The following is a 26,663-nucleotide window of genomic DNA, read 5'->3' as shown; positions in this document are numbered from 1 at the left end:
TTGCAAGAAACTACTACTATCATTCTCAGGTGGTTTAAAGAGAATCACTTTTCAAATATACATGATAAAAAATATCAAAAATATTTTTTCTTAAAATCTATTTCCTAATCCTTCATCTAAATTTCATACTTTAATGGCTTTAAGCAAACTCTTCTTAAACACACTTGCATCAAGAGGTCACTAGGCTTTTAAAGATAAAAACTACTAATTTATTTCCTATTCCCAATAATCAATCCTGAGGGAATTAAGGATCAGAAGTACGTAACTACCATTTTCAGAGTCTGAAGAAAAATGTGGTTTGTGAAACATAATTGTGAACAATATATGTTCAGAGACGAAATTATTCTAAATTTTAAAGAGCTAAAATTCAACCTACCAAAAACAGTTTCCTAATTTTCTTTTCTAACTTGGGTACTTATACAAGTTTAGTAAAATACTGTAATGAATAAGGTTGACTGGATGACTCTATGTCTATTACAAATTCTTCTCTCTGTGCTAAACTGTACTGGCTGGATTTCTTTGCAGCTAGGGTTCCAGGTGTGACTAATGCTTTAGAATCACTGGTATAAGCCTTCTATTTGGAAATGGGTTAACAGCGGACAAGCAGGCAGATCAGAGGTCCCCAAATCCCAGGCCACAGACCACACAACAGGAGGTGACTGGCAGGCTAGTGGATGAAGTTTCATCTGTATTTACAGTCGCTCCCTTTCGCTCACATTACCGCCTGAGCTTCACTTCCTGTCAGATCAGTGGTAGCATTAGATTCTCATAGGAGCGCAAACCCTATTGAGAGCTGCACATGCGAAATATCTAGGTTGCGTGCTCCTTATGAGAATTTAATGCCTAATACTCTGTCACTGTCTCCCATCACCTCCAGATGAAACTGTCTAGTTGCAGGGAAACAAACTCAAGGCTTCCACTGATTCTACGTTATGGTGAGTTGTGTAATTATTTCATTATACGCTACAATGTAGTAATAATAGATACAAAGCACACGATAATGTAATGTGCTTGAATTCCCCTGCCCCAGTCCACGGAAAAACTGTCTTCTGTGAAACTGGTCCCTAGTGCCAAAAAAGGTTGGGGACCATTGAGGCAGATAACATCTATTTTTTTTATTGATTGATTGATTGATTGAGACAGAGTTTTCCTCTTGTTGCCCAAGATGCATTGTAGTGACACAATCTCTGCTCACTGCAACCTCCACTTCCTGGGTTCAAGTGATTTTCCTGTCTTAGCCTCCCAAGTAGCTGGGATTACAGGCATGTGCCACCACGCCCAGCTTATTCTGTATTTTTAGTAGAGACGGGGTTTCACCATGTTGGCCAGGCTGTTCTCAAACTCTTGACCTCAAATGATCTGCCCACCTCGGTCTCCCAAAGTGGTAGGATTACAGGCTTGAGCCCCCGCAGCCAGCAGACATCTATTTTTTTGACTAGTGTGGGTCACTGTAAAGGCAACATGGTTAAAGTGACAGCTACCATGGTAGCTTCCAGGTGTTGTATTTTCCAGATCATGGCAGGGCAGCAGCTTCCTTAGCAGTCCAGTTCTGCAGTGTGGCTGAGGTACTCTTAGGAAGTCAGCTGGAACCTGCTGACTTCCAGCACTCTCTATGATTCTGCTATTTACTACCATATAATATATCCTTTTATGATTGAACTAAATAGAATATGTTATACTATCTGTTTCACCCTGTCAAATACAACTACTAAACCCAAAGCATGAATATTTGGCTATTATATCATATCAAGTAATTTAGACAACCATCTAAAACATCTAAAACTTATAAATTGTATCAGAAAAACATGAGCTAAAATTTTAAATAACTATCATGAAAAATAACTTACCTTGGTAAGAAATTACCTGTACACTAAGCTGTACAGTTCCATCTGTTTTTACTCCTTGGTCAAATAAACTTCGTTCTGGATCCAGCTAACCATGGATAAAATGAGTAAGATTATTTTAGTGCAATCATTAGATTAAATCCCTTGCCTTTGGTTTAGAATAAATGGATGTACCAAACAGAACTTAATTACTGAACATACTAATTAAATTATAAGAACACATGATTTAGCTTGTCATATTTAATTCTTTGCCAAAATTTAAAATATTTTCACCACTAAGGAAGTAATTTAGGACAGCATACCACCAAATTTGTCGTGTCAGTTTTCTCTACCTCTGGAGTCTGGTTTGGGATTTTAAATAATTCCAAAAGGCAATTATTCATTCTGAAATGTATTTAAAGTAGAAGGTAATGCTATAGCTGTCATGAATAAGTAAAAGTGTTTAATTAGTGGTGATAATTTATCTAAATATATTATCATATTCTTGTCATATCTGCCTTGTAACCAATGCTACATATTGAAGATAAGGATTTACTCTAAATCTCTCATCATAAAGTTAATAAAATTAAAGCACTTATGACCTTACTACCTAACCTAGCTATGAATATCTTGAATCCTAATTCTATATCATTTCAGTATTAGTGTTTTTTCCTTCATATAACCTTATAGAATGCATTTCACACTATGGCAAATTGACGATAAAACATTAATTCTGACTTCCAGACACTTTCTGTCATCAGCTTAAAGACAGGCTTCCATTATAATCATCTTGCATAATTTATAACTGTGTCTGCATGTCATAAAGCTGCATGTCCTACTCTCATTCCCAAGAATTCAACTGATGGTGTTGTCATGGCACAAACACATGACAAATGACTATGAATCTAACTTGAACAGGGGAGAAGATAAACTGTGTAGGGCTGGGCCTGGTGGCTCACACTTGTAATCCCAGCACTTTGGGAGTCCAAGGCAGGTGGATCACCTGAGGTCTGAAGTTCGAGACCAGCCTGGGCAACACGGAGAAACCCTGACTATACACAAATACAAAAATTAGCCAGGAGTGGTGGCGCATGCCTGTAATCCCAGCTACTTGGGAGGCTGAGGCATAAGAATTGCTTAGACCCGGTAGGCGGAAGTTGCAGTGAGCGCCACTGCACTCAGTCTGGGCAATACAGCAAGACTCCGTCTCCAAAAAAAAAAACAACTGTGTGACCTTGTAGACAGATAGATTAAATATGACAGTTTCATCCATTAATATACATTTCATTAAAAATTGTCTTAATGTCAAGTTTTTTCTCCTTGTCTGGTGGACACTGGTATTATCCACTAGAAGCTATGGCAAATGTAACTCTGAAAGTATAAGCTCTCAGGTACTGAACATATTAGCAAGTTCACTAAAAGCCAGAACAAGGACAAAACTCAAGCCTGGTATTTGATCTTCTGTTAACATTCTTCACTTAGCCGTTGTTCCCTCTCAGCTTTCAAGTCAGCCCACAGCATTACCATAAGCAGCAAGACTTCTGATTGAAATGTATGTTTGCATTGACATGAAGAACATGTCAGTGTGGTCCTCATATCCTTTTTAAGGAGGAAAGGGGGACAAGGAGTAATGCAAAATGCCCTTAGATCCAAAGCTAGCCCTGAATTCTATGACAATATGAATTATAAATATTACCATTTATCCAACTAATATTTACTGAGAACTTGGAAGAGCATGGGTAATCTGCAGGCCATACTTTCATTTTGGATAGGTCAAGTGTTACAAAGAAAGCAATAAATGTTACAGCTGAAAGACAACTAAGAGATCAAGTCCAGATTTCCCTTTATTTTACATATGAGCAAAATCAGGCAAAGTCCAGTGACACTGAGTTATAGTCACTATAAACCTTTAAAAAAGTTTTTTTTTTTTTTGCCTCAAACAAGATAAGAGAGTTCTGGAGCCACAGAGGTCTGGGTTCAAATTCCAGTATACCCCTTTGTAGCCACACATTGGGCAAATTATTTAACCTCTTTAAATCTGTTTCTACATCTGCAGAATGTGACTAAGAATATGCTGATTTCAGAGACTGATGTGAAGATTACATGAGAGAATTAGAGTGTTTTGCAAGTATTTTTTTCACTCAACGTACCTTGCCCGTATAGCTCAAGTTCACCAGTTTTTAATGGCTACCTCGAGTTCTATTCTATGGAACTAATTTATCAAATCTCATTTTTGGAACATTTGAGGTGTTTTCAGTTTTTGCAAAGCCATGAACATCTTCATGCATATACCTTTACCTACCCAAGAGAGCATTTCTGTAGGAATAATTTGCTGAAGTGGAACTGTTAGGTATTTCACATTTAACATTAACAGACATTAAATGGGAGGTGGTCTTCCAAAAAGACTAAGCTAACTCATCCTCTCATTGTTAAAAGAAAAAAACTTTAAATCCTAAAATTGTAACACTACTAGACCTTCCCACATGCCCTAGTTTTAGAGGCACTCTATCTTCCCTACCCACCACCAATTACTAGATTTATATTGAAATGAAAAGATTAAAGTATGGTTAAAAGGCAAATAAAATGCACAAATTTTGTTAAAACATTCCAACTTATTATACAACAATATCTTATTAAAAATAGTAGCAGTATATGATGATTTGAATTTTTAAAAAACTAATTAAAAAGTTCTGTAACATAAGGAATACTCATATCACAAGGCAGGCAGGGGAAGGAGTAAAGAATAAAATAAATCAAACGATCCAAAAGATGACACAATATACATTAATCTAAGTTAATATAAAAATAGTATAAAACTCAGCCAGGTGCGCTGGCTCACACCTATAATCCCAGCACTTTGGGAGGCCGAGGCGGGCGGATCACTTGAGATCAGGAGTTCAAGACCAGCCTGGCCAACACGGCAAAACCCCGTGTCTACTAAAAATACAAAAATCGGCCAGGTGTGGAGGCATCGGACTGTAGTCCCAGCTACTCAGGAGGCTGAGGTAGGAGGATCGTTTGAATCTGGGAGGTGGAGGTTGCAGTGACCCGAAACTACACCACTGCATTAAAGCCTGGGTGACAGAACGAGACTCTATTTCAAAAAAAAGAAAAAAAAAAAGTATAAAACTCTAGTATTTAATCATATGTTTAAGGAAGGTCATGGAAAACTGTATGGGCAATCCTATTTAGGCTGCTACCTTTTATACATAAAAGTACTGCCTATCTTTAAAACGTACTGTAAAATATGACTTGGGGTATGTTTCAGACATAACATAATACTACCATGGGTAAAATCCTTTTACAATAAATTCCAGGACCTATCAGTTGATATTTAAATTCTTATCCAAAACTTACTGTTAGAGAAAATAAAGGTAAAAGGGAAATGTAGAAATCATTTAGTTAAATGATACGTTTGAGAAGTTAAAAGCTGGCTAGAAATACACTTCAGCTTCAAAAGTCAATGGGCTTCCTGCTGTTACTACTTATATTTAACCTTTGATTCTAATTTATTTAAACTTCTCATTTTATATTTGTGAAAGTAAAAAACAAATGTTTCATTTGTTTTAGTACTAAATATTTAAAATATAATTTTAAATGGAGAAAATTTGCTTAAAAACCTTTTTATTTCTAAACACTTAAATGTTACAGTAACACAGGTCAAATCTTACAGAGATAAAGTCTATAGCTATAAAGAAAAGGCTAACAAAAAATATTCCTATGCAGACTAAAATGTTGCAATAGAAATTTACAAAAATAAAAATTACCTGGATATCTTGCAGACAAATTTCATGAGCATCCAAAGAACACTGTAGTCTTGGTTCTAGCAGTTTCTTTAAATTGCCTATTGGTTCATTGATGTCTATGGCCTGGCTTACACATTCAGCTGGTGCGTAGGTTTGTTCTACAATGCTAAATGTTAAAGATGTAAGTGCTAACAGTTACATTTTTTACCCTGGATTTCAAAGCAACAATATGCTAAAAACACAATCCCAAACCAAAACACATATCTGGTCTTTGAAAAGTCATTTCTACATAGATACTGTGGCAGGCTCATCACCAACTGGTGTTGCCAAAATGAACACTAAATTTCATAGAGAAATGCTAAGCTTGAAATTTAAAGCATCCTTGTAAATATGCCTCATTATGTATGTACATACATATGTGTGTATGTGTACACATATAAATATTGCACATACATTATGTTTGCATTTGCATTACATTTTCAAGTTATTTTGAAGAATTTTAGACCCAGAAAGGAGGACACATTGTCTCCTCAAAATCTGTATGCCATCTCTACTAGTCAATTTCCCTTCCCCACATAAAAAAAAAAAAAAGATATAAAAATAGAATAAGTTAAATAAAAGACTTTCCCTTTAATTTAATGTGAACACAACTGGTTATAATCAGGACAGCTCCACGTTTAAAAAAAAATGTATATTCTTCCTAAAAACTGTCTTAGTGCTCTTTCATATTATTTCACACTTTGAATTCAAAAGAGTTAAAATCTTTGGTAAGTAATCCTACATATCTCTTACAAATCCTTATATAGGGCCAAATAGACAAACACTAAGTAATATTTGCTGAATTGGTGAATGTGGAATTCAATTAAGTATTCCAACATGTTTAATTTAAATATGATTTAAATCTTATTTGTGATTGTCAAAAACAGTATGCATTAAAATCTGTCAAGTTTTCACATAAATTACAAGTAAAATGAGATACGTACATGATATTCAATGAATGTATACAGCTTAAACTTTTTTCTAAAACATTTATTTATATTTTAATTTTAGAGAGAGTCTCCCTATGTTCACACCAGGCCGGCCTCAAACTCTTGAGCTCAACTGATCTTCCCACCTCAGCCTCCCAAGTAGCTGGGACTACAGGTGTGTGCCATTGCACTTGACTTAAAACATTTAAAATTTATAAAATAGAACACTCATGATTAAAAACAAGCTTATTTAAAAATACTAGTATACTATTGTTATTTGTTAACGTAAAAAAAAAACCTTAAGTAAGCCTTTTTACCAAACTCTTCAGCTATAACCCTGATAGGTTTTTTTTTTTTTTGAGACAGAGTCTCGCTCTGTCGCTAGGCTGGGGTGCAATGGCGCGATCTCAGCTCACTACAACCTCTGCCTCCCGGGTTCAAGCAATTCTCCTGCCTCAGCCTCCCGAGTAGCTGGGACTACAGGCATGCACCACCATGCCTAGCTAATTTTTGTATTTTTTGTAGAGACTGGCATGTTGGCCAGGATGGTCTCGATCTGTTGACCTCGTGATTCACCTGCCTTGGCCTCCCAAAGTGCTGGGATTACAAGCATGAGCCACTGTGCCAGGCCAGTTTTTTCTTTTTTTGTAACAATCACGCTTAAGATTCAAATGTCACTTTTAAAACAAATTTTTAAAGAACTATTTTATACTAGCTGAACATTAAACATTTTTAAAAAGTTTTTATTGCTATCATTTAAACCTTGGAAGACCTCAAATATCTAAAGTATCAATTTCTCTTAAAAAAAAAAAAAAAAAGTAAATGATCTCATACTACTAGACCTAAATTCCTGCACAGCAAAAATCTACATTAGGTGAACAACAATTACTGCCTCCTTCACATAGGTCATACATATTAATTACCAATCTGTCGCCTAATCTAGACTATCCACAAAAGGTCAGACAGTACATACTTTAGACTTTGTGGACCATCTGTGTGCATGCATGTATAAACATAAATATATGCATGCTAGGCTCCAAGAGGGCTGCTAATGATTCTTAAATCCATGCCCTTTTAAAGTTCCCTCCCACACTGTACCAGCGCTGGACTGTGTGACCAGAAGACTAAGACGAAGTGATATGTCACTTCTCAGATTACTTAAAAAAGACACTTTGCCATTCTGTCTCTCAGACCACTTGCTTTAAAGGAAGCCAGCTGCCATCCCATGAGCAGCCCTAGAGAGTCATGTCATGAGGAACTGAGGCATCTTGCTAAGAGTCTCAAGCATGACTTTGGACGCAGACACCCTGGCCCTAGTCAAGTCTTTACAAGACTGCAGCCTGGGCTGACAGCTTCATTGCAAACTCATGAAATACCCGAGACAGATCCACCCAGGTAAGTTGCTCCCAGGTTTCTCTGAGAAACAATGTGCAATAAAAAATGTTGGGCTTTTTTTTTTTTTTTTTCCTGAGACAGCACCTTGTCCTGTCACTAAAGCTGGAATGCGATGGCACAATCATTGCTCACTGCAGCCTTGAAGTCCTGGGCTCAAGCAGTCCTCTCACCTCAGCCTCCAGAGTAGCTGAGACTTAGGCACATGTCACCAGGCCAGGCTAATTTTTTTTTTTTGTATGTTTTGTAGAGACAGGGTTTTTCCATGCTGCCCAGGCTGGTCTTGAACTCCTGGGCTCAAGTGATCTGCCCACCTCAGCCTCCCAAAGTGTTGGGACTACAGGCATGAGCCACTGCATCTGGCTGAATGTTAGGCATTTTTAGTTTCTGAATTTTGGGGTAATTTGTTACACAAATATCTATACACGAAATTCCACAGAAGCATGCATTCCCTCTTTCTTATGCTGGAAAAACTGGGACAAACAAGTTGAAAAGCTCTATTAAAAATTTAAGATTTTAAATCTCAACTGTACCCTCAACACTCAGTATCCTCCTTAACCTTAATTATCTTGTCCAGTTCCACTGCAGAGACTTCTAAACCTTTGTTACTCCACAGAGATTCTCTACTACTTTTCAATCCCTTTTACTTTCAGCTTATTATCTCACCTCCTACTTCACGGAGTAAAATAGGGACCATTAACTAACTACTTTCCTCAATCTTCTTGTTGACTCCCAAATGTCTATTTCTACCCATGTTCTCTCCTTGGATTCTGAACTCATTACTACTGTCCTCCTTTCAAATAAGTATGATTCCATTATTATTCCAAGAATTAACACTTTTCACTACACTTTATGCTTAGTACTGGTCCCGTAATTACTCATATACCTGTATGTCTCCTCAAATACAACGTGGCCTTTATAAGGGCAGATTGGTATCTTATTTATTCACATATTCTTGTCAATTAGTTGTTTACAACAGTTACTTATAAATATTTGTTAAATGAGTTCAGGTTGAATTAAACTATTTCTGGAATTAAAGCAACCAGTGCTGAGGAAAAGAAGAAAGAATCAAATGCCCCAAAGGAGAAAATTATTGAAATCAATTGCTTTTGATTTCATTTACCCTTTTACTACCATTAGTTTAAAACTGTCTTTCTCTCTCAGCTACAACCACACTAAGTCAGAGGAAATAAAACAATACATTATCCCCTAAAATGCCGAGAACAGTTAAAAAAAAGACTGTCCAAAAGAACTATGACTTGTTTCCTGGTTTTAATTAGGTATATTGATATTTTGAAAAAAAAATGATAAATTCAGAAACACCAACCTTTCTTCTGTGCACTCTGCTTTCTCTGTTCCATCAATCTCAATTTCTATCAGCTCCTCTGCTTCTCTTTTAGTCATGGCTGGAGTATTTCAAAGGATCAGGCCTGCAAGAGTGACTTTTTAAGATATTTTAAAACTATCCACATAAACGAAATGACACACAAGAAGTAGAGACCCAATCCAAATAAAAGGCAAACGGCAAGCAGAAGAGGGGGAAGTAGTCTTTACATATAGAAGAAAATCAGCTGGGCATGGTGGCTCGTGTCTCTAATCCCAGCACTTTGGGAGGCCAAGGCAGGCAGATTGCCTGAGCCCAGGAGTTTGAAATCAGCCTGGGTAACTTGGCGAAATCCTGTCTCTACTAAAAATACAAAAATTAGCAGGGTGTGGTGGCACGCACCTGTAGTCCCAGCTATTAATACTTCGGAGGCTGAGATGGGAGGATCACCTGAGCCCAGGAGGCTGAGGCTGCAGTGAGCCATGATCGCACCACTGCACTCCAGCATGGGCGACAAGAGACCCTGTTTGAAAAATAAAATAAAGAAAATCCACAAATGACATTTATAAACTAATTTTTTAAAAAACTGGCGTTTATTAACCTGACATGACAACTTCATTAATCTACTGGATTTACTGGGATGTTTTCGGGACCAATGGCAATCAATAAGTTGCCTCAAAATTAAGTTAAGGGTCTGTTAACTATATTAAAGCAACTCAGTCTCAATAACAGATTCAAACCTGAAGCTTAACATGGAGATGAACTATGTTTATTCAGCTAAAAGTTGTACTGTAGTAGCAGAATTTACTGCAAAGTATTACACTGATACAATGATATGCAAATTAATCAGCTAGGATTTGGTACAAATGATGTCTCTTATAAATGCAAGAATATTATAAAACAGCAAAACGAAGTAACCAATTACAGATATGCACATTATTTCCCTGATTACACACATTAGAAAATTTTTAATGATTTTTTTCAGATGTGGTTTTATTTTAAACCACTACTTCAGTTTTTAATTATCCCATGTAAAATTTTTATCTATTGCTTAAAACCACTGATACAAAACCATTAGAATTTTAAAAATGCTAAGTAATACACAAATAGCTAATATACATAGATATTTCTTTGTGGACATTTCTGAGGTGTTAATACTGCTAAGTACCAGGTTCTGCTATTAACTACCTCGCAGTAGGTCAATGAATTTGTCTTTGAACTCCATACACACTTTCAGTCCACAGCACCTTCTGAGTAGTTATTCTAAGCGTACTACCACATCTAAAAAGAGGCGTACCTTTAAAAGGAACGCTCCACTAAATTTGGTATTCCAACATTTACAAGAGTTGTGCTCCCACTTACAAGATTTGACTAAATTAAGAATTTAAATATTCATTTGTGTTAATAACCATTACTCGTTGAGCATCAGGCACCGCATTCAAATGCTTTGCATAGAGCAATCTTATTTTGAGCCCCATCTCATACAAACGCTATTCAGAGGTAAGGCTAAACCACCTGTGGCTCCATGTCACAGTTTTGGTGTATTAACCTAAGTAGGTATCATTCCAGATGGAGATGAACCATGGTTGTCCAAATATAGGCTCTGTATTGCGTATATCAGTACAACAGCCACCACCACCCCTTACTTGGAGTACTGCAACAATCTCCTAAAGGGGGTCCCTGTATCTACTCTTGTCCCCCCACAGTCTATTCTCAATCAATACAACAGCCAGAGTGTGATCGTTTTTAAAACGCAGCTAGGGCCAGATATGGTGCCTCATGCCTGTAATCCTAACACTTTGGGAGATCAAGGAGAGAGGAATGTTTGAACCCGTGAGTTCAAGACCAGCCTGGGCAACATAAAAAGAACCTGTCTCCTATAAAAACATTTTTAAAATTAGCCAGGCATGGTGGTGTGCACCTGTTGTCCTAGCTACTCGGGAGGCTGAAGTGGGAAGATCGCTTGAGACCAGGAGTCGCGGCTGCAGTGAATGACGGTCGTGCCACTGCACTCCCTCCTGGGCAACAGCGAGACCCTGTCTCTTAAAATAAATAAATAAAAGTAGAAGGTCCTTCAAAGTAGAAGAGGAAATTGGAAGAGAGAGCCAGTGATTCAATGTGAAGACTTGCCGGTTAGCTGTGACTGGCTTTGAAGATGGAAGAAAGGAGCTATGAGCCAAGGACTGCAGGCAGCTTCTGAAAGCTAGACAAGGAACAGATTCTCCCTCAAAGGCTCTAGAAAAACAGCACTGGCAACACCTCATTTTAGCCCAGAGACCTACTTCATATTTCTGACTCCAAAACTGTAAGATAATAAACGGGTGGTGTTTCTAAACCACTAAATTTGCATAATTTGTTACACTAGCATCAAGAAACTGAGTCTCCCTTCCCACTTTAGAAAGGGCTATAACTCTCCTAAGTTCTCAATGTCTCCAACTATGGGGTAGCTGGTTTCCTGACAAATAGCTGGCACCCAAATCTAGACTGCCTGATACAAAATGATCTAATTTTTCCCACATAATTAAAGTTGCTCTCAGGCTTGCCCTTTAAGGACAAAGAATAAAAGGATAAGGTTCTCCACTGGAATGGACACAGGCATATGGAGCAGACTGCGCAGGCTCCGTTCACAAGCATATCTAGCCGACTGCACAGATTCTGTTCACAGGCATATCTAGCAGAATGCGCAAGCTCCAGCAGGCTTCTTTTGGGGATGATGAAAAAATGAAGACCCTCTGTTTTTTTTTTTCTTGCTGATGCTGGTCTAATAAGCCTTCCTTTTCTCCAATAAAGCCTATTCCTTAACTGGTGCTATGTGTAAAATTGTGGAATTCATCCCGAGTGCTAAAGAAAACAGGTGGAAACTGAGTAGGGATCTAACTTGAAGGACAACATAAGCTTCACAGGGCAAGAATATGTGTTCACAGATATATACAAAGTACTCTGAAGAGTACTACCTTCAGCAGGCACTCCACCAATATGTGTTGAATAAATGAATAAGAACTATTTCACACCATATAAAATGAACTACACATGCCTTAAAGGATTAAACATAAAAGGCAAAACTCTAAAACAGAAGAAAATGGTGGGGACATTTTTGTGGTCTCAGGAAAGAAAAGGATTTCTTAAATAAAATTCCAAGAACATAACCGTAAGGAGAAAAATCTGATTACATAAAAATCAAGATTTACGTTCAACAGACAGGCTACAGAATGGAAAGATATTTCCAATACCCAAAAGTGACAATGGAATAGACAATGGCCTGGAATTTGATAACCAAAAAAAGGGACAAATTAGAAAAGTAGTTAAAGCATAGGAAAAGGATATTCACATAAAGGGAAACCAAAATAACTCAGGATACAAAGAAATGCCCAAATTCAAATCATTCAAAAGTTCAATTGAAAACAAGAAACTACCACTTTATACCGTGTGTGTTGGGGGCGGGGGGCGGCGGCAGCGGCAAATGTCAGAAAGTTAAATAACGAGAGCAGTTAGCAGGGACATAAGATTCCCCTGTCTCTGTAGATGTGGTGTACACACAGGTGTAGATATTCTGGAGAAAAGGATATCAAGCATACTCATACCTATAACCCAGCAATTTCATCCCTAACTAAGCATTCCAGAAAAATTCTCAAATTGGTTAACAAGATTGACTGACAATGTTCAGGGCAGCTTTACTGGTGACAGCTGGTGCCAATCCAAGTGTCTATTTTAAGAAAGTATTAATCAAAGAAAATGTGGAGAAAGTATACACTATGGAATTTTAGTATTGGTTAAAAGGAAATAATGTCCACACAAAATAAATTATAAAAAACTGTTGCCTACAGAAAAAAAGTGAGAATCAGGTTTATAGCAGAATAGCACTTAAAAAAATCACTTATTTTCAGGGCTTATAAAGAGGTCCACTCCCATCTCCACAACCATTTTTTTTAAAATTAGAAAACATAAATTTTCTGGAAACTTTGGCAAGATAGAAAAAAAGCATATGATGTAGCCAGAGGCTGAGAAGTGGCCCTAATGGCTTATCAGCAGGGACACCTGGGGCTCCCCTAACATAAACACTAAAATAGGAAGTCGCTACAAAGAAATTTATCCTACGATCTTTCAAAAAATTAACAGACCAATCCCTAGAAAGTGCCAAATAGAGAAAAAACAAAACAAAACAAAAACCTATGCCCTTTTGGAGAAAAAAAAATTACTCAGTTTCTTAAATGATCTTTCAAAAAAATATTACTCAGTCTCTTAAATCTTTCTTTCTGTCCTGGTTCTCTATGCTTAGTCCAGAGAAGCAAAACAGAGATTTGAGAAATAGTCCAAATCTTTCATATCAGTTTTTGAGTGAGTCTTACCTCTTTTTCTGAAATCAATTCCTCAGGCTTCTATGTCAATACTTAGGAAAACTGAGAGAAAATTACTTGCAGTTTCTCCGTCTAAGGGCTGCCCCCGCCAGAACTGCACACAACAATTTCATATTTGACACTCTGGTTCTGCTGGATTAAATCCAACCTGGGGTTCGGAATGTTTCACAAGACGGGATACAAACTAAACTTGACTTTAACGAAAAATTCTGGGAACGGCTAGTGTCTTTCAAAATACAGATAGATGTAACATTCCCTTTTGAAACTACAGATAAATTTGAGAATTGTCCTTCATTGGAGAGCATTATTACAGAGCTTAGAACATTTTTTTCCCAATATATTATAAGTGGAGTGTGGGGGTACCTGCGAGATTAACTGCACATTTTCCTAAGTTATCAAAGCTTTTCAGTGTCTGAGGAAATTAAAAGACATTTTTATTTTCAAAAATAAAGGTAGCAGTTAAGAAAAAGCAAAGCATGCATATCTATGTAATATAAAGAGAGAAAGCACATACAGTGGAAGATTAACAGTTGGGACCCTCAGGTGAAGGGTATCTGGGTGTTCACTGCATGATTTTTTCCCCAATTTTTCTGTTGGTTTGGAGTTTTATATATAAAGAGTTGAGGGAAGGCTAAAGTCAACAGTTTTAATTTAGTACTCAGTCTGATGACTTGCTTCAACCTAACGTCTAGCTCATGATTTAATTACTTCATTACTATACATGCCTCAGGACAGATGCTCTTGTATACACAATTCAGGTAAAATTGACTTAAGTCCACCCAGCGTCACTGTATGTCTAAAAATAAAGAAGCTTGGAAAGCCTGGATGGAACCCTGAGAAACAGGCTAGTTTCTCAAGCAGTTGCTAAAGAGTTGAGCGGTTTCTTCTGAAGTTCAAGATAACACTACCGAAGAATATTATCACCGCCTCGTTCTACAATGCGCTCAAGTGAATCCTGCTAAATCTTTGCTCTTCTCACGAGTCAGACCTACTGCTATTAGTGGAAACTACTTATGAAATGAATTTTATTTCTAAATTTCTAATCATCTTACAATGCAATATTAGGCACTGTCCTCTCGGTCCGCTAACCTGATCAAACTGGGGTCCCTAAATCCAAACACGCACATACAGCGTGTCTTCCAGCACACACAAAAATTTCAAAGTAGACAACCCGTTGTTATCTCCGTGGTTTACTTCCTTGCTTAAAAACAAAAAAACAAACCCAGATGGCTACCATATACGCTGATAAATGATTCTGGTCTTAAGTGTATTGTTCTATAAAGAGAGCGGATTTGAAGTGAGTGAATCGCTGAGTCCCGCGATGAGACAGGGTCTGCATTTTGCTCTTAAAATCTCGGGGGCGTCAGGACCACATCCCAGCTGAGCAGGCTGAGACCGCTGAGGAGTGCAGACGGGCGAGGAGGGGACGCGGAAAGGAGGGAGCGGCGACAGGCGACCCGTCCGGCGCGGGTCCCGGCGGTGCCCGGTCCCCCCGGGCTCCAGGCCGCTCGCCCCCCGCCCCTCCCTTTCGCTCCCCGCACAGCCTCTCCCGCCCCTCCCCACCCGGCTCCTTCAAGTCTCCACGAACGGAAATGGGAGTCACAGCGCCGGGGACCAGCGGAAACAAAACACAGAGGCGGCCGCGGGGGGGCCCTTGTGGGGGAAAAGGCCCCGGAACGAGGCCGGCCCGCGCGGGCCCGCGCTCCCCTCCTCCCCTGCGGCCGCACTCACCCGCTCCGGAATCGGCCCTGTCACCCCCGCCCGCACTCCAGAGCCGGCTGAGAACGGCAGCGGCGCGGGCTCCACGTGCAGCGTCTCTCCGGGTAAGACCGGCAGCTCCCGCGACTAGAAGTGTGAGGCCCCAGGGCCCTTCCCGCGGAATCGGCGCTGAGAAGCCCCAACCCCCCTCCCGCCTCCCAGGCACCTTCGGGTCCAGGACTACAACTCCCAGCAGGGTGCGCAAAACGACCGCCTAAGGCAACGGAGGCTCACGAGGCACAAGGACGCACAACGCCCCAATCCGCTTTGTTTTACACAGTCTCACTTTCCCTGCACCATTATACACCTCGATAACCCTAACGAACAGGACGCTGACTCGGAGGGGAGCTTGAACTAGGGGAAAGGCCAGACAAAGGGCGCATGCGTACAGAGCAAGGTTTCAAGGAGGGGAAAAAGAACGTGTCAAATTAGGCGAAGAAAAGATGGCGGAGGCTTTGCCAGGAGACCCGGAAGCACTTACCCTCCACTTCCTCCTTCTGTTTGGCTTCTGTCTCACCTAGACCCGTCCGGTCGCAGACTGTCTCCGAGACGCTTCCTGTCCGGTGAGCGTCGACCGACTGAAACGGCGGCCCATAATGCATTGCGATGGCGGGTAGGCGTGTGGGGGCGGAGCCAGGGCCGGAAGTAGAGCGGTGGTGGTGGCGGCGGAGGCTTTGGCAGCTCCGGACTGAGTGCAAGGTGACTGGGAGGGTAGCTAGATCAGCGTGGTCTCTTGGGACTCCAGTTCTGGGTTTCTTCACGAGGCCTGGGCTGCCTCTCACCTTTACTAGGAGGAGAGAGCAGCTCTTTGTCCTGGGGACCTTCACGGCCTGGCCCGGGGTGGCAACTGACCTCTACGTTTGTAGACCTTGGAGTTTGCCGTAGACCCAGAAATAAGATCAATACCCTCTCTGAGGGCAAATCGGGGCGGCGCGGGGGGCAGGGAGGCCAGGGGGGTCTCGGGCCCGCAGCCTGGCTGGGGCAACCCAAAGTCAGGCGCGCTGGAGAGATTTTCGGCCAGGCCTACCCGCCCCGGGCGCACGGGACCGTCTAGGCTACTTAGGCAGAACGTGCACCATAAGAGGGAAAAAAAATAGTCATAATCTTGAAAGTTTGCATCCCACCTAAAAACGATGCTGCTAACACTTCGTTAGACGACTTTATGGATTGTTCTTAGGAATATGCACTGAAGAGGCAGCGAACCTACTAACCTTTGGCCGGTCAGTCATCACTATAAATAGGAGAACCATGCTCCCCCCCACAACGAGGCCTCTGCTCAGACTAGTGTTTTCTTACTGTTGCCTTCCCCAGTCTTTCTGATCATGTCAGACGCTATCATATGCTCTTGTGGCACCCGATGGTACTGGAATAGAGAATTTATGTCAGGTGGTATTTCACAGCTACTTGTGTAATGACTATCTGCTGCGTTTCAGTGGACGATACGCATTCACTAATCAGTGAAAAAAAATGAAAGGGATTAAAGGAGAAGGAACAAGTTTTGATATGGGATTATGTGTTCGTTTTTTGGATGAGTTCGTAGGACTTACAAGGGAGATGAGAACTGTTGAATACTGTGGATAGATTTGGGGCTCAGGATGAATACTAAAATTAGAAATGCGATTGGGGAATCATAGGCACTTAGATGGTAGATAATTGAAACAATGAAAGTGGATTTTACCCGTGTTGCAGAAGGAATAACATCAATGCAGTCAGACTTAGAGCAAATTAACTGTGTGAATATGTGCAGCTTAACCTTTCTTAGATACAGTTTTATCATCTGTAAAGCAGGGATAAGAACACTTTCCTTTAACTCTTTGAGAGTATTGCTGTAAGGGTACAAGGAAAGGATATATATGGAAGTACTTTGCACAGTATCTAGGGCTAAGCAAATGTCGGGTGAACTTATTGCTGAATGTTAAGCATGTCCTTAGTTTGCCAGAAGGGAAGGTGGCATTGAATTGCACAATTTTTTTTTTTTTTTGCATATATGTGTTAAGTTAGATTTTGCTGTGTAACTTTGACCAGATACTTCTTTTTTTTTGAGACGGAGTCTCGCTCTGTCGCCCAGGCTGAAGTGCAGTGGCATGATCTCGGCTCACTGCAAGCTCCACTTTCCAGGTTCACGCCCTTCTCCTGCCTCAGCGTCCGGAGTAGCTGGGACTACAGGTGCCCACGACCACGCCTGGCTAATTTTTTGTATTTTTCAGTAGAGACGGGGTTTCACCGTGTTAGCCAGGATGGTCTCGATCTCCTGACCTCGTGATCCGCCCGTCTCGGCCTCCCAAAGTGCTGGGATTACAAGCGTGAGCCATCGCGCCCGACCACTTTAACCAGATACTTCTAATCCTCAGTTTCTGTGTGTTTAAACATAGGAATGATAATAAGTGGCACATGACCTTGTGAGGTCATTTGTTGTTTGCTTGTAGCCTTTTCTTAAGTATTTTTCCCTGATGGGGTATAAAAGTGATATGTTATGAATTCTTTAATTTCTTCAAATAGTTTGCTTTCATTTTGTCAGGTGAAGCATATTTTGTTGATTGCATTGAGTGTAGGATTTCTTTTTTTTTTTTGAGACAGAGTTTCGCTCTTGTTGCCCAGGCTGGAGGATTGCAGTGGCGCGATCTCGGCTCACCGCAACCTCCGCCTCCTGGGTTCAAGGAATCTCCTGCCTCAGCCTCCTGAGTAGCTGGGATTACAGGCATGTGATGCCACTCCTGGCTAATTTTGTATTTTTGGTAGAGATGGAGTTTCTCCATGTTGGTCAGGCTGATCTTGAACTCCCTACTTCAGGTGATCCACCCACCTTGGCCTCCCAAAGTGCTGGGATTACAACAAAGCGCTGGGATTACAGGCGTCAGCCATCGCGCCTGGCCTGATTGTAGGATTTCTTTCTTTCTTTTTTTTGAGACAGGGTTTCACTCTGTAACACAGGCTGGAATGCAGTGGTGCAATCACAGCTCACTGCAGCTTCTACCTCCCAAGCTCAAGTGATCCTCCGGCCTCAGCTTCCCAAGTACCTGGGACTGCAGGCACCCACCACCGCACTTGGCTATTTTTTTTTTTTTTTCTGTAGAGATGGGGTCATACTGTGTTGCCCAGGCTGGTCTTGAATTCCTGGGCTCAAGTGATCCTCCTGCCTTGTTCTTCCAAAGTGCTGGGATTACAGGCATGAGCCACTGCACCTGGCTCATTGTAGATTTCTTTTGATAATTTTTACATGTCATTCCAGAGTTTGTCAACCTTGGCATTATTGACATTTTGACCAGATAATTCTTAGGGGTGGGAGGGCTGTTATTGTCGTTATAGAGTGTTTGGCAGCATTCCTGGCTTTGTACTCATTATAAGCCAGTAGCACTCAGCTTGGTGAGAACAACCAAAAATGTCTAAAGACATTGCCAGATGTCTCTTTGGAGAGAAAAAAACTCACCTCTTCCCCTACCCCCAACCCTATTTTGAGAACTATTGTGCTACTCTACAGTTTTCTAGCTAGTGCTGCTCAGACTCTCAGTGGTAAAGGGCCATTCTCACACCCACTCTTGTGGACACTTTTGAATACAGTGAAAATGAATTACAAAAGAAATGAAATTTAAAAAACAAAACAATGAAGTCACTTAAAATACAAGCTCTAATTTTTTAGAGACAGGTTCTCTCCATGTTTCCCAGGCTGGTCTTGAACTCCTGAGTTCAAACATTCCTCCCTCCTCGGCCTCCCAAAGTGCTGGGATTACAGGTATGATCCACCTCGCCTGGCCTCTAAATATTTATATCTAATTTCTGTATTACTTTAGACCAATAACATAGTTTGTATACTTCCACTAGTCCTATTATAACTTAGTAGAAGTCCAGTGTCAATGTGATGATGACAGTATTGTTATTAGGAAATTTGGGGAGGGCATGGGAAACATGTTAGCATATCAGGTTTTCACTTGAAGATTCAGAAATTTCACCAGCCAGGGCAATATGGCAAGACCTCGTCCCTACAAAAAAATAAAAGTAAAAATTAGCCTGCTGTGATGGCACACAACTGTGCTCCCATCTCCTTGGGAGGCTAAGGTGGGAGGATTGCATGAGTCCAGGAGGCTAAGGCTGTAGTGAACTGTGTTCATCCTGGGCGACAGAGTGAGACCCTGTCTGAAAAAAAAAAAGATTCAGAAATTTTACCAGGCTGTGGCGCATTATGAGCCTTTTGTCACCATTCCAGTATAGGGTTTGGCAAGCCCTGTCAGTTTATAGACTCGTCCTTAATCTGAGAAAAATGTATTCTTCTACTAATTATTTACGGTCTCTTTTAATCCTTTTTTTTTTCTTTTTGAGACAGAATCTTGCCCTGTCATCCAGGTTGGAGTGCAGTGGTGTGATCTGGGCTCACTGCAACCTCCACCTCCTGAGTTCAAGTGATTCTCCTGCCTCAGCCTCCCAAATAACTGGGATTACAGGCACGCGCTAGCACGCCTGACTTATTTTTGTATCTTTAGTGGAGACGGGATTTCGCCATTTTGGGCAGGCTGGTCTGGAACCTTTGACCTCAAGTGATCCACCTGCCTCGGGCCTCCTGAAGTGCTGGGATTACATACATGAGCCACCATGCCTGGCCCTCTTTATTCCTTTTCTTCTAGAATTCCTGTTTGTACCTATCTGTTGTAATTTGGATTATTTTTTGCATTTGATCTTTAAATCACTAAAGTAAATCTCAACAGGGATTGTCTTCTACTGAAATGTTTTAGTTAGAAAGTAATATATTTTAGCTTAAGGAAGTCTAGGGATTTGAAAGTCTTTAAGTCCTTTTTTTTTTTTTTTTTTTTTTTTTGTGAGACGGAGTCTTGCTCTTGTTGCCCAGGCTGGAGTGCAATGGCACGATCTCGGCTCACTGCATCCTCTGCCTCCTGGGTTCAAGCAATTCTCCTGCCTCAGCCTCCTGAGTAGCTGGGATTACAGGCATGCGCCACCACGCCCAGCTAATTTTTGTATTTTTAGTAGAGACAGGGTTTCTCTTTGTTGGTCAGGCTGGTCTCAAACTCCCAACCTCAGGTGATCTGCCAGCCTCGGCCTCCCAAAGTGCTGGGATTACAGGCGTGAGCCACTGCACCCGGCCGTAAGTCCTTGTTTTTAAAATTCAGACTTCCATCTCCTTCACCAATTTATTTCACTGATAAAGTTGGACTGCCGGATCCTCCCCACTGTCATGCACAGCTCATTTGGACTGGCTGCTGTTTTTCTTTGCTGGTTCTTCTGGACTTTGATTTAGTTGTTTGTTACAGTATTCTTAAATGGCTGGAATCCTGTTGTAACAGGCAGAGCAGTTTCTCCTTCTGTGGGCCTGTGAAGTACACATTTTCAGGTTATCATGCCTGGCTGAGGCATGGGAAACCTTGTACATTAGTTTGGGGGCCAGTGTGCTTTTCCTGTTAGGAGTGGACAGTGTTGCAACAGTCTACCTCTACTGTTTTCTCTGATCCATGACTAAGTTCAAGGGAGAAGAAATACCTCACCTCGTATTTTGTGCTCTAACCCTGATGAAGCTTCAGGCGTCAGTTTCTAACTGTTCCATTATCCCAGGGCCTTTTGGTTAAGACCTAAAAAACTTGCAATGGGGAATAAGGAGGAGAAGGGAACTGTGGTCAGGTATAGACTGAGATCTGATATGATGTAATTCTGTAGCAATTAGTAGAATTCGATTCTCATGATATATTTAGAGGTGATTTATAATAAGTATATTAACATTTCTGATGCTTGTTTTCTGTAACAGAATCAGCATGATTCTTCAGAGGCTCTTCAAGTTCTCTGTCATTCGGTCAGCCGTCTCAGTCTATTTACGGAGGAACATTGGTGTTACAGCAGTGGCATTAAATAAGGAACTTGATCCTATACAGAAACTCTTTGTGGACAAGATTAGAGAATACAAATCTAAGCGACAGTAAGTGAATAAATAACTACAGTGTAAATATAAATATTCAAAGTACGTAAGTTCCAAGGTGATAATAAAAAATGACTTGATATTTGAAAGTATTAGACCTTCACTGAGCTCATCTCTGACATAGAGGTTCATTAGGTGCCCTCAAAAAAGAAGATAAGGATCTTGATTTTTTTAAGTGATAAACTGTATCTTCTTTATATGAGTTACAAGGGAAAATCCTACTAAATTTATTGCTGTTTAAAATATATCCTTACTGTCATGTCATGTATTATAAACCACATCAATTTATAGAAATACATAGGGTCTTGGAAATCATTTAGCAGCTAAGTTTGAAAAAAGTAACTCCCTTAGACATTGATTAGCCGAAGCTCATAAAACTAATTGGGGAAAAATGTATTATCAAAGTATATTTTAGCCTCAATTTAGTGGCCTTTCTGTGACATCATAATTTGGGGGAAATGTATAAACACAGCTCTTTTTTTAAAAAGGCTATTTCCATAGTTATAGATTTCTGAGAATGTACATTAAAGGACAAAAGACTCTGAAATGATGTAACATAAGTCCAAGAAAAACAATTGTAGAACCATAGTTTTGGAAAGGAATGACCACCTTAGCCGTCATCAAGTCCAAAGCCCAAATCTTAGGAAGAGTGAGGTGCATCAACTCATAGTTCCATTTTCTTTCATGTAGTTGTCTACTGTGTGTAAAGCACTTGGCTATTAACCGTGATGGGCCACAGGGCATTTTTACAATATTCTTAAAGTCTGATAGGAGTAGAAAGCTTGTAAGCAAACAAATACAATATAAGGTAAAATGAGTTAGGTGCTAAGATAGGGAAACGTTGGATGCTTGGGGAGTTCATAGGAAAGAATACTCCTTTCCAGCTAGAGGCATTTTAGAGGCTTCTTGGAAGGCAGTGTTTGGGTATTCATCCCTCTTGAGAATCTCATGGACAACTGTGGATCATCTTCCCAGTTTAAAGAAAAAAACGTGAAGCATTTACTCACATGATTTTCCTTATAGCATGAAACAGTTCTCAAACCCACAGGAGGCCTTCAGTAGACCTGTACACCCAGGGGTTTACTCTAGGTTTTAAAGATCAGTGTATGAAGGTTGGACAGATAAATGAGGGTAAGAGGAGAGTATCTTTTAGGAGGAAAGAATGGTGTGAACTAAGGCATGAAAATGCCTTAGTTTGTGCTAGAAAGCACAAAATATATTTGGTGAATGGTATAATTCTGTTTCCCTGGAGTATAGGGTATATGAAGAGTATAAGGATGGTATGGGTTTAGAATGAGGGATTATGGAAGGCCTTGATTGTAGACTGAGCAAGTAAGATATGTGGTAGGCATTTGTGAGAAATTACAGCTTTTTGAACATGACTGTGGGGATGGAAGAAGATTACTCTGAATTAGGAGGATAATTTTAACCAGGGTATTGGAAGGATTGAAATGAGAAGAGAGCAAAGGCAGACCTGTTAGCAAAATGTAACCTAAGCATTAGTTGATGAGAACCTTGACTTTATAGCAGTGGTAATGTAAAAGTGACAGAGTCAAGACATTGAAACACTGATGACTGGTTTTGGTGAGCTGCTGGAGAGGAAGAAGAAGGAACAATAAAAGAAAACTGACTTTTGAGGCGAGGTAACTAACAAAGGTGTTACCATTGCCAAAACTGAGGAGGAGAAATAGTGAAGGGATTAAAATGTAGTAAGTTACTCTGTGCTTTGTAGACATGGTAATGAAACTCTGACAATAACCCTATAGATGTTACCCCAATTTTATATATGAGAAAACCAAGGCTGAAAGTTAGAATTTGCCAAAAATCATACTGTTAAGTAACCAGATGTGCAGGTTAATTTTGAGTGTCAGGGAATTTTGAGTGTCTTCTGTCCAAATGTCATGTTATATTATAGTATTGATGCTGTTTGCATCATTTTAACTGTCTTTAAAAGCCTATCTAGTAAGAAGTGAATTCTTAGGTGTACCCTATATCTAAGGAGTCTTGTTTGTGGGTCATTCATTTGTTTGTGCAAACAAACACATGGAGAGTTCTGAGGGTAGACCCTGGGCTGGCATCCACCGCTGCCACTAATTAGCTCTATGACCTTGGGCAGGTTTAACTTCTGTAGGACAGTTTTCTCATACGTCAAATGAGGATGATGATAGTACTTACCCATTTCATAGGATATTATAAAAATTAAATGATTCAATACATTAGCATGCCTAGTATTTGCTAGTGAGATCAACAAGTATCTTCTGAGTGACTGCTTTGTCCTAGGCATCATGTGAGAGCCTAGGAAATAGTAATAAACAAGATAAGCAGCAAGACTTAACATTCAGTTGAGGAGGTAGATGATTTCTGGCCTCTTTTTATCACAAGAGTGCATATTAAAGTTAAAATAGCCATCATCCATCAGTAACCAGTATTAGAGTATCTAGTTGAAGGATCTATTTAGAACCGCAGTGTCCATTTTGGTTGCCATTATCCATGAGACTATTCAAATTCTAATTACAATTAAGTGTATATATAAATTCAGTTTCTCATTTTCTCATTCATGTTAGCTGTATTTCTAGTGCTCAATAGCCAGATATGGCTAGTGGCTACCACATTGGACAGCACAGACAGAGAGCATTTCTAACATCACAAAAAGGTCTATTGGACAGTGCTAATCTAAAAGGAAATTGGGTCTCTAACAAGAAACATTGTTAACAAGTTCTTAAATTGGAGCCACCTATGTTTTTTTTGTGCACGTTCTTTAACTTAAATAAGACTCTATACTTTGATCATAGGCATGTGTAAAAATGTTATTACCCTTGAAGGAATTTTCACGTGTACATTTTTTTACATTTAGAATATTGTTCATTGCTAGGTAGGCAGTAGTATTTATGATAAAAACAGAAGAGTTTCTTCAAAGAATTAATTAGACCCAATTGGCCCTGCTGCTGGTCCATAATGCTATATTTATTTCCCCAAAATGCACAAGTCTAATTTTGTCATTTTATTGCTTGGCAAATAAAATACAAACTCCCAGGCTTAACATTCCAGGCCTCCCATGATCTGGGGTCTGCTGGTTTTTCCATCTAGACTCCTTAGCATTCCCCACATATAGCCAATCCCTTACCACCTCTATGTCTTTGCTTTTTCCATCTTAGAAGGTCTCAAAATAAACCCTGGCCTCAGATGCCTGATGTTTCTCAAATGCCACCTTTTTAAAATGAAATTTTCCCTGATTAGCTTAGCAAAAGTGATCTCTTCCTCAACTTGAATAGCTTTTTGTTAAATCATGTCTTTGAAGCTCATCACATCACTCCTTTACAGCATAAATGTTTGTAAACATGTAATTTTTTTCTTCCAAATTGCAAAATCTCTGAGGGTAGGAAATAATTTGCTTCTTTAATAGGACCCCTATTGTAGAAACTTAAAAGTCTAAGGTCTTTAAAAGCCATTTAGTGATGGCTGACTTAAAGCAGATGATAATAGTAGATAATAATTGAGTACTCACTGTGTGCCAGGCACTGTGCTTAGAGGTACATGTACATTTACACCCTTGTTTGGTAGAACCTTCATATTTAGTTGTGGAAACTAAAATTTAGAGTGCTCTGTGCCTTACTCAGGTTTACGCAGTTGCTGAATAGTTGAACTTACACTCAAACAGGACCAGTCTTTGACTCCAGAGCCTGTAGACTTAACGGTACACCTTATTGCCACTTAGACCCTGAGAAATTTTGACTTAGTGAGTGTCCGTGATTCTGAGAAACCTTGAATGTTAGAGATTGATTTGAGGATACCTCATTTATGTGAAACCTCATCATAATAAAATAGTTTGAATTGAAATTGAAGTGGAAATACTTATTTTCTTTCTGAAGTCTTTTCTTTGACTACATGAATGCTTTAAAAAGGTCTATTGGCCGGGTGTGGTGGCTCACGCCTGTAATCCCAGCCGAGGGATTGGGAGGCCGAGGTGGGCAGATCATGAGGTCAGGAGATCAAGACCATCCTGGTCAACATGGTGAAACCCCCTCTCTACTAAAAATACAAAAATTAGCTGGGCGTGGTGGCGTGTGCCTGTAATCCCAGTTACTTGGGAGGCTGAGACAGGAGAATCACTTGAACCAGGGAGTCGGAGGTTGCAGAGAGCCAAGATCATGCCACTGCACTCCAGCCTGGCGACCGAGCAAGACTCCGTCTCAAAAAAGAAAAAAAAAAAAAGATCTATTGAAATGTGGTGGTGAAAAGTAATTTTGTTTTTGTAAGCTAGTACACAAAATTAATTTTTGTTTGCTCATTTACTTAACAGGACATCTGGAGGACCTGTTGATGCTGGTCCAGAGTATCAGCAAGAGCTGGAGAAGGAGCTTTTTAAGCTCAAGCAAATGTTTGGTAATGCAGACATGAATACATTTCCCGCCTTCAAATTTGAAGGTACGTCTTGTAAATCACAGAATCATTCTTGTGGGAGATAAGTGAAGAATATTTACACTTACCTGGATGTTTAGAGAATTGAATGACAGTGTTGGCATGTGAATTTATTAGGACCATGACTGTGCCTGAGAAGCTGCCGGCCAAGTGTTTGCTGTTAGAATAGGAGCAGTATAGGTGATCACATAACATAGTGATTAAATGGTGGGGATCTGAAATCGAACTGCCCGACCTTGAATCCCGACAGTCACTTTCAGCTATGTAATCTTGAGTAATTAACTGGTACATGTTTCCTCATCTGACATTTGGGGAGAATTATAGTATCTTCCGCATATGTAGTTAAATGACATAATATATGCAAAGTCAATTAAATAATGCATGGCTCATAGAAAGTGTTGCATAAATGTTTAGCTATATTTCTATGTAAATGTTTACAAACAGTATTTACTAAAAAAATCAGAAGATTGTTGAGTTAAATCTTGAGCATTCTACATAATCCATTTTATTGCAATTTGGCTAAGCTTGACCCTTTTTTCCCCCTCTTCTTAGATCCTAAATTTGAAGTCATCGAAAAACCCCAGGCCTGAAGAAATAAAGTAAAATTAATCTGGTAATTTGTCACGGGTTAGTTGTACAACTAGTTAGAAGTTTCAGAATAAACATGCATTTCATAACTGTCAAATGTTCTTTTAATTCTGAGTCCAAATAAATTATTTGGTGATGTTGAGTGTGTTCTTGATGAATTGAGTTCTGTTTGTTAGAGTTGTTTTTAGATCCTTTCATTTGGTTATAATAAAGCAGATGGAGACCTTGGATAAATTGGACACAACTTGCACATAACCCTGCTTGTTGTGGAGGGATGTTACCCTTCCTTTAGAACATGAAGAAATGGTTTATAAATTCTTTGTCATAGCTTTCTCAGAAATCTGAGTGTAATTTTTTATATGTCCTGGAACATCTA

The 26,663-nt window shown here is 39.8% G+C and overlaps 2 protein-coding genes across 13 annotated transcripts in view; one reads left to right on the top strand and one right to left on the bottom strand.

Annotated features, from left to right (window-relative positions):
* Positions 1 to 15,969, bottom strand: part of GABPA (GA binding protein transcription factor subunit alpha) — a 37,233-nt gene extending 21,264 nt beyond the window's left edge. The window contains exons 1-5 of one of the 7 annotated variants that reach the window (XM_054468698.2): positions 15,340 to 15,548; positions 9,656 to 9,776; positions 9,257 to 9,359; positions 5,591 to 5,735; positions 1,848 to 1,932 (exon numbers count right to left, since the gene is read on the bottom strand). In XM_054468698.2, the coding sequence (XP_054324673.1) occupies positions 1,848 to 1,932; positions 5,591 to 5,735; positions 9,257 to 9,333 (307 nt within the window). In that variant the 5' untranslated portion in view covers positions 9,334 to 9,359; positions 9,656 to 9,776; positions 15,340 to 15,548. Of the gene's footprint in view, positions 1 to 1,847; positions 1,933 to 5,590; positions 5,736 to 9,256; positions 9,360 to 9,655; positions 9,777 to 13,599; positions 13,703 to 15,339; positions 15,792 to 15,847 lie in introns of those variants that run through there. The other 6 variants (XM_063659680.1, XM_054468697.2, XM_054468701.2 and 3 more) reach the window with 6 other exon arrangements.
* On the top strand, positions 15,789 to 26,429 carry ATP5PF (ATP synthase peripheral stalk subunit F6). 6 transcript variants are annotated; one of them, XM_054468703.2, is made up of 5 exons: positions 16,021 to 16,065; positions 19,030 to 19,096; positions 21,113 to 21,280; positions 25,581 to 25,705; positions 26,252 to 26,429. In XM_054468703.2, the coding sequence occupies exons 3-5, from the start codon at positions 21,120 to 21,122 to the stop codon at positions 26,287 to 26,289; spliced, it is 324 nt and encodes a 107-aa protein (XP_054324678.2). In that variant the 5' UTR covers positions 16,021 to 16,065; positions 19,030 to 19,096; positions 21,113 to 21,119; the 3' UTR covers positions 26,290 to 26,429. The 6 variants fall into 6 exon arrangements, with proteins under 6 accessions (XP_054324680.2, XP_063515753.1, XP_054324677.2 ...); XM_054468704.2 differs by having other exon boundaries at positions 16,033 to 16,065; positions 19,010 to 19,096; XM_054468705.2 differs by lacking the exons at positions 16,021 to 16,065; positions 19,030 to 19,096 and adding an exon at positions 15,789 to 15,929.
* The last annotated feature ends 234 nt before the right edge of the window (positions 26,430 to 26,663 follow it).

The sequence above is a fragment of the Pongo pygmaeus genome, chromosome 22 (assembly GCF_028885625.2).
Source record: "Pongo pygmaeus isolate AG05252 chromosome 22, NHGRI_mPonPyg2-v2.0_pri, whole genome shotgun sequence".
Lineage (NCBI taxonomy): Eukaryota > Metazoa > Chordata > Mammalia > Primates > Hominidae > Pongo > Pongo pygmaeus.
This window is presented reverse-complemented; position numbering and strand designations above follow the sequence as displayed.